General features: G+C 39.1%; 2 protein-coding genes across 2 annotated transcripts; both read left to right on the forward strand.

Annotated features, from left to right (window-relative positions):
- The first annotated feature begins 1,225 nt into the window (after positions 1-1,225).
- opa3 (outer mitochondrial membrane lipid metabolism regulator OPA3) lies at positions 1,226-3,742 on the forward strand. The gene is made up of 2 exons (XM_061047108.1): positions 1,226-1,402; positions 2,867-3,742. The coding sequence occupies exons 1-2, from the start codon at positions 1,261-1,263 to the stop codon at positions 3,193-3,195; spliced, it is 471 nt and encodes a 156-aa protein (XP_060903091.1). The 5' UTR covers positions 1,226-1,260; the 3' UTR covers positions 3,196-3,742.
- A 991-nt stretch (positions 3,743-4,733) lies between these two features.
- hnrnpul1 (heterogeneous nuclear ribonucleoprotein U-like 1) lies at positions 4,734-16,378 on the forward strand. The gene is made up of 16 exons (XM_061047109.1): positions 4,734-4,813; positions 5,309-5,583; positions 7,189-7,527; positions 7,677-7,890; positions 8,072-8,145; positions 8,268-8,407; positions 8,738-8,837; positions 8,933-9,045; positions 9,437-9,703; positions 10,024-10,146; positions 10,245-10,373; positions 12,742-12,910; positions 13,706-13,969; positions 14,450-14,598; positions 14,688-14,909; positions 15,450-16,378. Exons 2-16 carry the CDS (start codon positions 5,352-5,354, stop codon positions 15,564-15,566), a joined length of 2,652 nt encoding a protein of 883 aa, XP_060903092.1. The 5' UTR covers positions 4,734-4,813; positions 5,309-5,351; the 3' UTR covers positions 15,567-16,378.
- Positions 16,379-16,402: the final 24 nt, after the last annotated feature.

The raw sequence follows: 16,402 nt of genomic DNA on the forward strand, positions 1-16,402 counted from the left end.
ACAATTGATTAAAATCAATTAATTAATTAATTAACACTGAATGCAACACATGAATGCATTGACGAGACACATGACACACATTTAATTTTCTAACAGTTTTATTGGCCTGGGCATCAATTACCAAAATGTACTCCGTGAGAGATATAAACATAACTTTTGCCTCTTTTTGAGACTTCAAAAGTACTCAATAAACGGAAACCACGACTGTTCTCTCTTTTTCACATGCAGCAGTCGTTCGATAAAAGTATTACTTTAAGATCTGTAGTGTTGTTGTTTTTTTAGCTCAGGTACTTTTGGCTTGTAACATAAGAGTGATTGAATCGTTTTAAAACATGTAGTATCAAAAGTAACTGAAGTATTTTCACATCTTTGCTTTACATATCTTCCTTTTCTGCATATTTTTACCCATTACATTACACCTCCCCGGTTCTGATAAAATTGAGTGTGTTTACATTGAGTATCCTGGTTGGTCCTAAAACTAAGGCAAACTGCAGTATCTGACACCTTCTTCATGGTGAAACCAACTCAAACTGCAGTATCTGACACCATCTTCATGGTGAAACCAACTCAAACTGCAGTATCTGACACCATCTTCATGGTGAAACCAACTCAAACTACAGTATCTGACACCATCTTCATGGTGAAACCAACTCAAACTGCAGTATCTGACACCTTCTTCATGGTGAAACCAACTCAAACTGCAGTATCTGACACCATCTTCATGGTGAAACCAAGGCTGCAGTAAGTGTCACTTACTGCAGCCTTGGTTTCACAGTGTATTTTATAAATACTGCGTAACTAAAAAAAAAACAATATCTCTGGGAAATGAAGCAGTAGAACTATGAAACTCTCACAGGTTGAAGAGCAGATACTGCACTTACGATTTGTGCAAAAAAGTGAATTTCACAAAAAGTGTAGATAATGCACTTTGGCTTTGTAGGGCAGAATAATGCTGGTGTTACTGGTTCAATCAAATTTGAATAAAACAAAAGATTAATCTCATATCCAGGAACAATATCACAATATAACTGATTGTAGAAACTAATTGACCACTTTTGAGTTTTCAGTGTATTCGTAGGATCACTGGAAACGCTTAAAAGTTGTCAAAAAAGTGAGCAAACTACTGTGAAACATTGACCTGGTTATATTTTATTTACGAGGGGGCGGGCTTTATTGAGTCCGTCAATTATTAAACGTCATCACGTAGCCTGAACGTCAACGTGCTCCGCCGTACGGTGGTGGTGAAGTATTTCCGCAAAGATGGTGGTCGGTGCCTTCCCAATCGCCAAGCTCCTCTACCTTGGAGTGAGGCAGATGAGCAAGCCTTTGGCGAACCGAATAAAAGCGGGAGCCCGGAGGAGCGAATTCTTTAAAAATTACGTCTGCTTGCCGCCGGCACAGTGTGAGTAACCGAGTTAAAAGCGATGAGTGACCGCTAGATTTCAGTGTCAGACAGCCGACCCATGGATAACCGAGGACGGCCACAACTACCAATGAGATTGCGTTTATCAGAACCGCATGTCCAATACTTTTCATGCTTTTATCCTGTCGACCAATCGTAGCCCGGCAGGTTCGAAAGAGGGCGGGTCTTTCCTGTCATTGAGCAGGTTGTAGTTTTAGCTTGACAGCGGGGTGAATTGTTGTGGCCCCCTCTCCTGTCCAGATTATAACACCGGAAAATAACAGATATAATATTTGATGACTGTTGTTTGGGGACATAAATTGTTCCTGTTTGTTAAAAGAAAACCTTCCATATTGGAAGAAAGCTAGAGCTCTTTCGGTATCATAATAACTAGCCTACATGTGTTTATTAGGCTTCACTAAATAAAATCCTTCTTCCTCGATTCATTTTCAGAAGATTTACTTAATTAAGTCTCCATAAGGGGAAAAAAACACAATAGTAAATGTAAAGGTGAGCCAATCTTTCCATTTTCAAACACAAAACCTTCTATTAGGACAAATTAAAGGGATATGTGATCATTCAAATAAGCATTTAACTCTTGATTGACTCACCTTTTCTGTACCAGATTATAAATATATATCATTGACAGTGCATACATCTGCTGGAACAATTTGCAGTAACTGAGATAATGCACTAAATACCAACCACCAGCAAACACACTGTCATTTCTTCCAGCTGCACCGGACAAAACGTGCAAACATTTAAATATTAATTCTTAATAGATATATAGATAGTTTTACTTTATTGATCCCAAACTGTGAAATTGTGGTAATAGTAGTTAGTACCTTTTAGTGGCATTCGACTACTAAATAAGGGCAACAAAAATGTGATTAAGAGGTTTAGCGTGCGTTGCATACATAATATATGTAAACAAATGAATCACATTGCATTCTTCTCATATTTATTTTACTGTTCACCTGCTCATTTTATTTATTTATTTATTTATTTATTAGCACACATATAAGAATACATCAAAATAGGATTAACAAAAACATAACAGGCTTATACAAGGGACCTCACCTCTTAAGAGACAAATAAAACAACTAAACAAATCGAATTACACAATTTCAAAACAAAATTAAATATAAACACATATACAGTAACCTGTACACGTATTCACACACACACTTAGACACATGCATACAATAGAAAGACTGAGAATGTTAACCCTCTATCAGCTAAATGAAACAGACATTGATCTATTAAAAATGGAGTGAAATGAGTGAGTTGATGGAAAACAAAATATATTTTAAATATGCAAAAGTTTGACCTCATGGATTAAATGTGAAGACAGTTTCCTTTTAAAAATCTCTGTAGGCATGAAGAAACTGCGAGCAACACTCTTAATCATATTGAAGCAAAGCCTGAGTGATGCTGTGCTCTGCATGTTCTTTGTCCTCACAGTTTATCATTGGATTGAGATGAGAACAAAGATGCGGATCATGGGCTTTCGGGGTTCCACCATTAAGCCGCTGAATGAAGATGCGGCTGCAGAGCTGGGTGCGGAGTTGCTGGGAGAGGCGATCATCTTCCTTGTTGGCGGTGGATGTATGGTGCTGGAGTACAGCAGGCAAGCTGCTAACTCTCGCCGCAAAGAAGAGGAGCTGACCGAAACCATCACAGGCCTACAGACTAATATAGCAGAACTAACACTAACAACAGAGACTTTAGATGCTCAACTGAGAGAGATGAACAGGCAACTGCTATCGTTTCCTGTTCCCACCAATAAATGATCTACATTTGTTCTTTGCTATATGGCAAGGCTGATAACTCCCTGCTTCACACACTTTCTCCTGCCCGTACAACTGGGTGGTTGAGGTTGATACAAGCATATCTGTGTATTGTGGATTTGAGTGCTGTAATTAGCTCAAGTTTTGAGCAAATAGTTGTAAAGGGGGAATGCTATGATATTCATAGTGTATTTCTGTGGCTGATCCTGCATGTTGATTATAAAGTTCACTGTACATAAAGATTTACAGTAAAGGGCGATGGTGACTTTAAAGAAAATATATTTTATAAAATGCTCCAGAAAATTTGATTGTCATTATATCAGTGGTCGCCATGGACATTAATAACTTACTTAATCCTTACTTAATTCACTGCTGTAGGCTATTGCTATCAATTGTAAGCGACTTTAGGTTAAAAGAAGAACTCTGGTTGGATTCAGTCTTGGGACATTTCAAGTTGCATTAGAACTGTAAATCTCTTTTCTGGTTCATGTACATTGGATGTGATGAAAGCTGTAAAGGAGTTGTGTAAAATAAAATTATTTGAAGTCTGTTTATAGAGTTCGTGTCATATTTCACAAAAAATTAAATTATAATACTTTCTTCTTATTGAAACCTGATTATTGTCATAGTTAATCCTTTAATTTTTTACAGTCTACAAGACTTGTGAGAACTATGAAAGTCCTCATTTTAGGTCGTATGATAAGGTCTGGTTTGTTGGTGCTAAATTCAGCATATAAACAAATTATGTTCCATTCAAAATTTTGCATAAAATGTATCCCACAAAAAAAAATTGAAAGATTTGCATCTTATACTGAATACTCTTTTTTTTGTGGACTTGAGTAAGAAACATCCCATCATTTGTTGAATCTATGTACATACACTAAAATACTTTGGGCTGCTGTTCAACATTAGCCTATATAAGGAGAACAACAGGACAAATGATTGATTTACAGGAAAAATAAGTTTTCATTTAATTTGAAGACGAGGAAACAACCTTTTTTTTTTTTACAGCTGATTCTGATGATAGGAAAATTAATCATACACAGAAAAAGTGGACAGACTCCAAACTTTCCACGTTTTCTACAAGAATTGCGTCAATGGGCCAGGTTACCCTTGTGAAAGAGATCCTAATCTCAATCTGGTTAAATAAAGGTTAAATAATAAAATTAAAAATGATAAACATAATTGCAAGCAAGGAAGCCGCTAACACAAACACTATTTTTAAAAGGTTAAATATAGGCTCAAATTAATAAATAAAAAAAATTCTAATTTCTGTGCCTGGTGAAAATCCCTAATGTTTTGTATGTATTTCCTGTTCTGTAAATGTATCGGTTTAATAAAATAAATTAAAAAAAACGAAAAAAAACCAAAGATAATGTTATATTGTACAATATTGATCTACCCAGTTTAAATCCAGAATAATTTATGAATAATTTATTACACGTGCATATCGGCGTAAATGTGTAATTATTTTGAAACTGCTGCCAGTCTTATTTTGTGTGGTCTTCTCGACTTCCGGTTTTAGGTTTCGCTCTCGATGACGACACCAGGGGGCAGCACTCATTCATTCACTCTTCCTATCTTCTATCACAACTGACCCGCGCAACTCGCGAGAGAAGAGGTAGGCCTCAACTTTATTTATTCTTTATTTTGCATCACAACTTACACACCGAGCAAACATTACAAACGCCACAGGGACGGTATAAAACACAGAGTAATGTTTGCAGCGTGTGTACAGCCACGCTAAGTTGTGCAAAAGTTACTTCTCTATCGGTTGTAGCGACGTTAGCTCACCCAAGGCTAACACGGCTAGCAACACAGCGGCAACTTGAGGTAAACAACTTCACGCATATTCAAGCTGCAAGCATGTTTTGCGATCATTTTTGTAGACGTGTGCAGTTTTTAACTCAGAATAAAGCACTTCAAAGATAGTTAGTGTGAACATATAAATGCATGTGTGCAGTCAGTGTGCACCCAGCGCTTGTAGCAAAGCTAACATGCTAATGTAGCATTAGACGGGCTGAGACGATCTGCCGCCATCGGGTATCGATTTTTAAACAGTGAGGCGCAATGTTGTAAGATGTCCCCTGCTGACTTTGTTTTACTTTTTGTTTAGGTAGCAACATCGGAAAACTGAAACAAACACCAAAAAACACACGATGAGTGTTGACGTAAAGAAACTGAAAGTGAACGAACTAAAAGAGGAGCTGCAGCGCCGCGGCCTGGACACCAAAGGCCTGAAGGCAGATCTGGTGGAGAGGCTGAAAACTGCTCTGGAGGCTGAAACTAACACTGATGCGACTGAGCAAGGGGACCAGGAGGATGCATACTATCAGGAAACCCCAGAGAACGAAGAAGACGAGGATGTAGAGGATGCAGAAGAGCAACAGGGTAAGCCTTATTGATGCATACTTTAATTAAATATTTAACTGCTCTGCAGGATTTTGATTATATGTGTTTGATCTCTGAAGGGTCAATGATGGCTTCTGCATTTAATCACCATATTTAACCATATAATCTTTATTATTATTGTATACAAGGACACAACGAAACTTCCTTAGCAGCAATCTTAAGTCAACTTTATTGTCAATTTAAAAATATGCCAGACATGCAGTTGAATGTACAGAAGTTGTTTGTGTTTACATCTAATGAGGAGGATCATAGATGGAGATTTAATTTTTAAAAGTCCATCTGCACGTACTACATTAAAACAAATGTGTATTTCAGTAAATGGAGTTAAATTAGGGAATTATCTCGATAATCATTTAAAAAGCTGCTCAACTATCATTCAATTTAAAAGAATGTATAAAGAAAAGTTTCTGGGAAATTATGAATGTATTGAGTTAACTGATTGTATTTGATTGTTTCTATATTTTTTTAATCTACTTTTTGTTTTGTGAAAGAAAGAAAGAGAAAACAACAGGTTACAACATCTTATTCTGTTAAACAGTATCTTGTGTTATTAGGAAAAGGGGGAGCAGGTATTATAAGTTTTCTTCTTCCTGCTCCTGTTTGCTCATGAACAGTGTTTCAGTATTATGAGAAAATATTTTGTTGTTGTGTATTATGGTGTTGTAACCAAACACTGAAATGAGCAAATAAATCAGATATGAAAATTAATCGAAATTGTGTTTGTCTCCGTCCCACGGTGCAATACAACCAAAATAAGATAAATAATATTTACAGTAATAAATTCTAAATTGTGCAAAGGTACAAAACAAAATGGTAAATAAAATAAAATTTAAAGAAAAAGTAAACTTGTGCAATGTGCAGTAAACTGAGTGTACTTTTAAACTGCAGCGTTTACAAAAACAACAACAACAAAATATATATTTGTGGTGATACGAGAGAGAAGTATGCAAAAAAAGTGGCCAGAGCAATTGCTGTTCAGTGAATATGGGGGTATGGGGAAACACATACAAAACCAACATTCATCCCATTTCCATGCTACAGAAAAAAAGTTATAAGAATTGTAAATAGATCTGATTATTACGAACCAACTAACACACTATTTATTAACATACAGGCTTTAAAATTCAGCGATCTAGTAGATCTAAAAACTGCTCGGATAATGTACAAGGCACACAATCATTTGCTTCCGAACAGTATTCAGAGGTTTTTTGAAACTAGAGAGAGCCGGTATGAACTAAGGGGACAGGTGTGTCTAAAAAACCAAAGGTAAGGACAAACATAAAGAACAGGTGTATTTCGGTAAAATGGGTTAATTTGTGGAAGACTTGTGCCATTGAATTAAGAATGTGTAGTTCACTTTCCAGATTTAAATTTTTGTGAAAAAAATTGGTGTTTAACAAATATAGAAGGTCGGTTTGATTATTTTTTGTGAGTGTGACTTCTGTTTTGTTTTGTTGGGTTGAGGAGTTTGTCCACAGCTCTGGGATATTAAACATTGTTATAAGTTTCTGTAAATAAAAATAATATTTCAAGTAATATAATTCTGCGTTTTGTTTTCTTATTGGATCTCCCTTTCCATTACAGAAGCTGCTGAGGACTCTGGTGATGATGCGGATGAAGGCGAAGGTGAAGTGGAACCAGATGCCGAAGTGGAACAAGATGCAGAAGCGGAAGAAGATGGTGAGGACGATGTTCTTCAAGAGGAAGATGAGGGTAGAGACTCTGGTGGTTACTACGAGGACGAGGAAGCAGAAGGCGAGCCTTATGAAAGCCGTCCAACTTCAGATTCGGGACACAGCATGCCTGACTTCACAGCAGATGTTGATGTAAACAAAGCCGAACACATGTCTGAGGAGGAAACTAAGCCTGTGGAAGAGCCTGAGCCCGAGCCAGAGCCAGAGCAGAACCTTCAAAACATACCAGGTAATTTTCAACACAACCTGCTCTGTACATGAAAAGCTTTGTCTGCAGGGGCATTTTGTGCACGCTTTCCCCCGTTTGATTAACTTCGATTTGTAAAGCTCTTCTAACTGAACATGGAGCTCATTGTCATTTTTCTTTTATCACTTTAGAAGTCAAAGTGGAGGTGAAAATGGAGGATGAAGCGGAGGCTGCTAGTGACGAACAGGAAAGGCAGGATAGCCCTGAAGCGGAACAACAGCAGGAGCAAGATGCCGTAAAGGCTGAGCAAGTGAAAGCTGAGTCTGACAAGGGTGGAAACAGCCGCAAGAGACCATACGAGGAGAGCAGAGCCTATGGTTACTATGAGCATCGCGAAGACAAGAGGTAATCTTCTCACCAGAAGATCTGTTGTATTGTATTGGACTTGTATTTGGTTCTCTAAATAAGCACATGTACAATTTACCAACAGAGCCATGGTGATATTGAACAGCCCTTAATTTTCTAGTTGTATACATTCTGTCAATGAGAGCGCCTGTTAACCTCATACTCTGCTGATATTGTACAGATCCCGCACTCCACAACCCCCCGCTGAAGATGAAGAGGAGAACATAGATGACACTCTTGTTACGATTGATACATGTAAGTGGTTTCAATATAATTCATGCTTGTAATTAATTAATTAATCCAGTTAAAACGCTGGAACTGAAATAACAGAAAACAAAAACTGATAAATTTTCTGTGTTTTTGTTTTCTTTCTTCAGACAACTGTGATCTGCACTTCAAAGTGTCCAGAGATCGCTACAGTGGTTATCCACTGACCATCGAAGGCTTCGCTTACCTTTGGGCCGGAGCGCGAGCTTCACATGGTGTCACCCAGGGTCGTGTGTGTTTTGAGATGAAGGTAATGAATTTATTTAATTCTCCATGGCAGACATTTTCTTCAAATAATACGATAAATAAAACGTAAACAAGTGCTTAGTTTTCTGTCAGAGCTGGTGTATTTGTCTGGTGAAACATCCAATAACTAAATAATCTGTACTTTGTTAACAAGAGACACAAAAGTTTTATTTCTGACACTATTCATGAGCAGACCCTTTGTTTTTGGATTTCTTGTTAACTTGCAATCACTTAAAATTTGAGTGTGACACTGGTACTACAATGACTTTCCAACTGCAGATTCTCTGACAGCATCTATGCATGATTTTGATCTAATTCTTCCTCTGCTCTTCAGCTAAATGAGGAAATTCCTGTAAAGCACCTGCCTAGTAGTGAGCCCGATCCCCATGTGGTCAGAATTGGATGGTCTCTGAACCACTGCAGCACTCAGCTTGGTGAGAGGAGCAGTTCTCCAAAACATTAGGCGACGTGTAAACAAGAAGGTAAATGCTGCGATTGAAAGATTACATTTCGTTCTGTCATCTTTTAGGTGAGGAGGCCTTTTCTTTTGGGTATGGTGGAACAGGAAAGAAATCCTCTGACTGCAAGTTTGCAGACTTTGGTGAGAAGTTTGGTGAAAACGATGTCATCGGCTGTTACATTGTGAGTACTCAATCTAGAAGTTGAATGTATCGTGTTCTTATAACATTAAGTATCATTTGGATTATTAAATATTTCATCATATTGTATTACAAAGCACTTACTATGTGGAGTCAATGTGATTAATTTGTAATAAGTTTTGTGTTTCTTACAAATATTTATGGTCAGAATTTGGTATAGTTGTTGTAGTTTTCTGTCCATGTTGTTGCCAGAAAAGTAACCAGCAAAAAATTGATTTGGTAAGCAGGTTTCATACAGCTGCATAGACTTTGAGGAGCTATTGTGTGAACATTAATTTCAGGGATTGGATGCCATAGTTGTTGTAAATTAAGATGGGGGAAAAATACAATTAATATAATGGGTTTTTCTTCTCTTATGAATTATTTGATTTTAGGACTTCGACAGCGGAGACGAGGTGGAGATGGCCTACTCAAAAAATGGAGTTTCGTTGGGTGTTGCTTTCCGGACAACAAAGGAGGCACTGGCAGGCCGTGCCCTGTTCCCTCATGTCCTGGTGAAGAATTGTGCTGTTGAGTTCAACTTCGGACAGAAGCCGCAGCCCTACTTCCCCCCACCAGAGGGATACACCTACATCCACAATCTTGAGATGGAAGACAAAATCAGAGGGACTAAGGGACCTGCAACCAAATCTGATTGCGAGGTAGGAAGGTTCTTATAACTACAGAAAAGTATGTGGTCGTTTTGTGCAAAAAATGAAGTTGTTATTACCATTGGAAGCACCACACATGCAGACCAAAATGAGAAAGCATGTCAATCCCTTTTTAGTAAACTTAGTTTATGCCAAACATGGTGATTGTAAATAGTCAAGAAATAGATGAAAACAGAAAAACATATTGAGCTTAATTAAGTTGTTGAATTTAAAGAGATGACATATATGTCCAAGGTGAAATACATTTTGGTTGATTACAATAAAACCAGATTAAGTTAGTAAAATAAACTGATCTTCCTTTGTTGTTTCAGATCTTGATGATGGTTGGCCTGCCTGCCTGCGGAAAGACAACCTGGGCCACAAAGCATGCAGAGGCGAACCCTGAAAAGAAGTACAACATCTTGGGCACCAATGCAATCATGGACAAGATGAAGGTGGGTTTTTTTTTTTTTTAACACCAGACCGCAAACCAAACATAGTTCACACGTTTGTTTTGACCCTTCATTGTCTTACTGGACGATTTGTTCCTCAGGTGATGGGCCTGCGTCGCCAGAAGAACTACTCCGGGCGCTGGGATGTTCTGATTCAGCAGGCCACCCAGTGTCTGAACCGGCTGATTGAGATCGCTGCTCGCAAGAGACGCAACTACATCCTAGATCAGGTACTGCCCCTCTTACCCACACTCTTCTCATATTCTCGCCACAGTCAGTCAATGTGCCCTGATAATCACTCTCTCTAATGGACTATTTATTTATCTTTCAGGGGGGCTCTGTGTATTATAGAGTAGAAGAAGCATTGAACACCCTCTTGTCACTTGCTTGTCTTGAATTGTAATAAGAAAATGATTAATGGCTCTCATAAGTGACAGAATATATCATGTTTTCATCACTCAGTATATTTGCACTTGCTATATTTTTTTGTCATAATACAGTATTGTTTGTCTTGTGAATTTCAACAATGTACAAGTAAACCATGACTATGTTAAGATGTTGAGAAACAAGTAAGCTCTGACTGGTGAGTAAGAAAAAAACCTTCTGTTGCTAATTTAATAAGACAGAGTTGATGGCTTTATAAAAGCTATTTTTAAGTGAGATACATGGAACTTTTGAGTGTGTTTTTTTATTAATTGACATTGAAGGTAAGTAATGACTAACAGTTTTAGATTTTCAGATTCTGAGGAAATGTGAAAAAAAGGTAGGTGGGTCTGTTGGCTTTCTTGGTTTTCTTTGGACACTGTGAGTATGTACAGGTAGGTTATATCTGTCTGTTGTTGTCTTGACTGGGACTAGAGTCTTTATGAAGACGAGGTAAGTCCAGGTAAGAGTTGGGGGACCCGTCAGAAAAGCGAGGCGTCTTTTTTGATGTAGCATGCTCTTGTAGATGATCGGTGTGTGACGTTGATTTTGCTACAGCTAAGAAGTGCTGAACATGAGGCGGTTGGGGAAGAGAAACTGCGCTGAACAGTTTAGAGATTAATGTTGATTTCATAGTTGCTAATTGGAAGGATAGTGTGTGGAGGATTTGGACCGTTTCTAATTATATTGTACATTGAATCAGTTTGAAAAGAAACAGGTGACTTTGAACAGCTCAGTTGTTTTCCAGGACAAAGAAGTGCAATGCGTCAGGGAAACATTGAAATATGACATTACTAAAGTTAAAGTTCCAGGAAAATAATCCTTTAACCCTTTCATCATAATCATTGTTATGGAAGTGAAGTTAATGAAACACTAATAGGGAAAAGGGTGGAGTGTATTGTTCTTTTCTGTCAGTTTGTGTACAAATCATTGGTTACTGTTAAAGAGAAGTGTTGGTTTGAAGTTGGTACAATGCGTTAACTGCCCCATCAGAGCGCTGTTCTTCAGTGGTCAAGCGTGCGAAACAGCTGATGTTGGTGACTCCTCAATGGCACAACGTGGTGCTGATTTCTTTTCTGTCATCTGCTTATTTGAGCTGTAGATCTGTCTCAGTTTGAATTGTTATCTGAGAGTATTTTTTAGGAGATCATGTTATGAAATGCAAACTAAAAAAACAACTGAAACACTTAAATTCTTCCAGTTTCTTTAAGATGCGGCACATGAATACACACGCATGCATGACTTTATAGAAAGAGTAGGGCAATAACTCAAAGATAGGGATTTAAAGCTTTATTGAACTGTTGCATTGTTGAAGAAAGATCTAATTAAAGATAACTATGAGTATAGCTTCGATACACTGGGGTAGAATTAATCATTTTAAATGTTTAAAGTCAACAACTGCGCTAGCAATGACAAATACTCGGGCAACTTACTCAATCATTACACGAGAAGAAACAAAAGATCTTATATTTTCACTATTATTTAACCATTCAGAATTCCTGTGTCGCGATAGTTTTAAAAAGTGATCGCTAGTGGCAGCCTGAAGTTTGTATTTTTGCTCTCATTGTAGTTTCTATATTTACATGATAAAGAAGGTCTACTGATATTCTGTAAGAACGTTAACTGATCAGCTAAATCCATTTCTTCTTCTATGTTGTTACTAAGCAGGATCGACTTTTAGGCTGCGTGGACATAGATGATAGATGTCAGACTCAGATGGTGCACACACATTCTACATCAGCTATTGCTCACACGATACGTCCAAGTCGTTCTGAACTACACTGACAAGTAGTACATCGTCACTGCATGACGCTGGTGTTTAAAACCACTGGAATACTTTGAAGTTGAACATGTATATCAGACATTCATAGGGGAAAAAGGTTGTTGTGTACCTGAGCGCAAGTACTGTTTAGTCAGTGAAATGTTTGTTGGGTCCCCCCCCCGTGTCCTCAAATAACTTTTAGCAGCGGTCAGTGGGCACTGGACGCGCACAGTAAGAGGTAAGTCTGTGGAGTGACGAGAGGCCATTAGAACCTGAGTAAAAGCGTAGACTGACATCAGAGCCAAACCTCTCTCACTTCATTATTACAGGGTTCCAGCTTCCTTCCAGTGGAAAGCCATTACAAGTAAACAATAACAAACAAGCTTCTACTTCTTTCTTGTCACCATTGCTAGACAAATGTATATGGATCAGCAAGGAGACGAAAAATGCGTCCTTTTGAAGGTTTTCAACGCAAGGCTATTGTAATTTGTCCCACGGACGAGGATTTTAAAGAACGAACATTAAAGCAAACCAATGAGCAGGGGAAGGATGTGCCCGATCATGCTGTTTTAGAAATGAAAGGTAGGAATGCTGTGGAAACAACAAATAAAACACCAGATCTACTTTTTACTTTTCTATGTGTTGTCTCTAAAATCAAACTTGGAAGATGCCCCCTCCCCCCTTCCCTCATCATTGGCTTTGGCCAGATATCAGACCTGGACATTTTTTTTTTTTTTTTTAAACAGTCCACATGAATTTGATTCTTCCTTATTTTTGCCCTCTATCTGCCACTTTCCATACGGCTTACCTCTAATGCACTGCAAACTAAGACTTTGGCTTGACGGGTCATGTAATAGAGAAGTCAATATTTCCCAATTTTTCGTAAGAGTACGTGTTTCCAAAATATCGAACTTAAGAATCTGTCGCACGCTAAAGTTAAATAAAGTTCAATTTGTAAAAAGAAACTTGACGTCAGCCGCCCTTGGTTTGCAGTGCCGTTTCCTCTTCTCACCAACCTTCTAGTTGTCCTTTTTGTCCCCCTCCCACCTCTACTGAACTTCTCCCTCTCCTTTGTCTGCTTAAACAAATTTTTCCTCCATGTTGTCCTGGAGGTGATGTTTGTTCCCTATACCCTGCCATCTGCTTCATCAATCTGCTTTTAATTTCTCTATGATTTCCAATTTCCCTGTATGGTACTAACTGTTTTTTCATTTTGTCTTTCGGTGGTGTGACTGCTCTGGTCTTCACTACAACCCCCTACCCCTCCATTTCTCTCTCTCTCCTTTTCTCTTCCTCCACCCATCTCTTGCTGGATGGGCTGTCACTCTCCTCCTCCTCCTCCTCCTCCTCCTGTGGTCACCTCTGTCACTCTTCAAGCCAACTTTACTATCCCTGAGGCTTGCGACTTCCTGGAGGCAGTGACGTACATTGAGCTGCAACATGACGAGGCTGAAACCCTGCTGAAGCAGTACAATGAGGAGGGTCGCAAGGCTGGCCCGCCCCCTGAGAAACGCTTTGACAACAGGCAGGGCGGGTTCCGCGGCCGCGGTAGTGGAACCGTCCAGCGTTACGACAACCGGGACGGGTCTCGTGGTGGCTACCAAAACCGCAGCGGAGATGGAGGCAGTGGATACAGAGGAGGTGAGTGCAGCAGTCAACTTACATCTTAATCATATAAAGCTGTACTGTGTCACCAAAGCCTTTTTCACACTTCGCACAAAACTTCTGAAAATGTTTTCACTCTGACTTAAGCTGGAGTTTCTCCCGCCAGCTCCCTGGGATTTTATTTTTTCTGTATTGGGAGGGGGGGTGTTGTTAATTCCCTGTGCTGTGCAGTTAATTGAGTTTCAATTTCAATCCGGATTTTGACTTCCTCCCGTCGTTGTCCAACAGAAATAGTCCCCCCCCCCCCTGAGAGTTGCAAGTGTAAACAACAAGATCAGGAGGATTTCAGGGGCAGTCCTCCTGAAATTCTCTAGAAATTTGTGCTTTTGTGAAAACAGCTATTGATATATTTTTTCCTGTGAGAAGATGAAAGAGAAACTACAATTTGTTTATCAGCATAAAACAAAGATAGACGCATGAAAAGAAACTTGAACTTCTATTTTGTGCATGTATTAGGCTACAATCGCGGCAGCTACAACCAGAGCCGTTGGGGTAGCAGCTACCGTGAAGGAGGCTCTGATTCCCGCGGTGGATACAACCGCAGCCAGCCGTCAGCAGGAAGCTACAATCGCCCAGCTCCTTACAACAAAGGAGGATATAACCAGGTACTGATTATATTATATCAAATTATAAATGTAATTTTAGAGTAACTAAATGTAAATGTTTAATCATCTTCTTCTTGCTGTATCTCCAGGGCTACAGCCAGACCTACAGTCAAGGATACAACCAGGGCAGCTACAATCAAAACTACTACAGCAACTACAGTCAGTATCCAGGATACAGCCAGAGCTACAGCCAGACACCTACCACTGCACAGACGTACAACCACCACCAGCAACAGCCACAGCCACAGCAGCCACAACAGACGCAGCAAACTCAGCAGACACAACAGAGCTACAACCAGCAATATCAGCAGGTAATCCACGACTAATGAAACGCTTTGTCCCTGACTTTTACACACAGTCTGTAGGGACTGGGACCTGGGTTGGGAACCGGAGGGTGGCTGGTTCAAGCAGACCATAATGTGGAAGTTGGTGTGGTAGCTGGAGAGGCGCCAGGGAACTTGCAGAGTACTGCTGAGGTTCCCCTTGAGGCCCCCAATGCTCTGGTGCGCTCCCTGTGTAGCAGCCCCACTCTGACATCTCTCCACTAATGCATGTCCACAGCTCCTGATTGTGCACGTTTGCGTCTTTTGGCCTGTGTGTGTGAGAAGCCAGAAAACCAGAATTTCCCTCAGAGATTAATAAAGAATATTTTAAAAAATCAACTAAAAGTGATGTTGAAGGTGATTCTGTTAAAACCTAGTTGGCTGTAATGAAAACCTGTAAGGACAAAGAGGGCTTCAGACTTCTAAAAGAATAATGTTTAATGTGGTATGCATACTGAAAATGATCTGTCGTGCATGAGTACCGCCAACATGTCCTCACCCGTCTTTGCTTTCTGTTTCTGCCTACAGTACGCTCAGCAGTGGCAGCAGTACTACCAGAACCAGAACCAGTGGAACCAGTATTACAGCCAGTACGGCAGCTACCCTGGACAGGGCAGTCAAGGCTCATCCTCTGGTTCCCAGTAACCTCGCCCTGCATCTTTACCTGCATCCGCCTGTGTCCTAGACACTCTGACCTCTGCAGCAAAATCGATTTTGTACAGTCTCACACAAAGTCCCCAATCATAACTGTCTCTGTCTGGTTTAACACAGTAGCTTCATTCCTCACCAATTAATGTACACATAAACTGAATACAGTTTGATGTCTTTTCATTTTTCTACTGAATGAAGTCTTACTCTAAGCAGTGACTGTGGGTTGGTAGATGATAGGTATCAAAACATTTAATGAATGTTATCTATTATGCATTGAATGTGGATGTTTGTTGAACTGCAAACTCCACATTTGCTACAGGTTGAAGAGTAAATTGTATATTTCTAGGAATCATAGTGGGAAAAAGTGACAAGGCAGGAAAACTTTTAAGCAAAGGCTGAATAATTCTGCTTGTTTTGAGAAGCTTAACAAAGAACAAAATGCATGCTTTTTACCTCCACCTCCCCTTCCTCTGTCTTGCTCTTTATTTTTCAGTTACCGAGTGAGCACATTTTATTTACTACAATAGACTTCAAACATGAAACATTTTTTTATAGTTGTTGGTGTTGATACTGTAGTATTTAAGAGTTGATCCAGTTTTTTGATTAAGAATATTTTGCCACTCTTGAGTAGTTTATGTGCAGGGTTTTTTTTTTTATTCCTTTGTGATTGGTGTTCATTGAGTCCAGTAGTTAAAACCCTGTTGTAAAACCCATTTTTTCTACCTGAAGATGAAAGTCTGATTTTGACCAGTTACCCAAGCTGTTGTCTTGTCTTTATACAATAAATGCAATTGTATACGCCTGTAGATATCAATTTGTTTTCATTGAAA

The sequence above is a fragment of the Labrus mixtus genome, chromosome 9, assembly GCF_963584025.1.
Source record: "Labrus mixtus chromosome 9, fLabMix1.1, whole genome shotgun sequence".
Taxonomy (NCBI): Eukaryota; Metazoa; Chordata; class Actinopteri; order Labriformes; family Labridae; genus Labrus; species Labrus mixtus.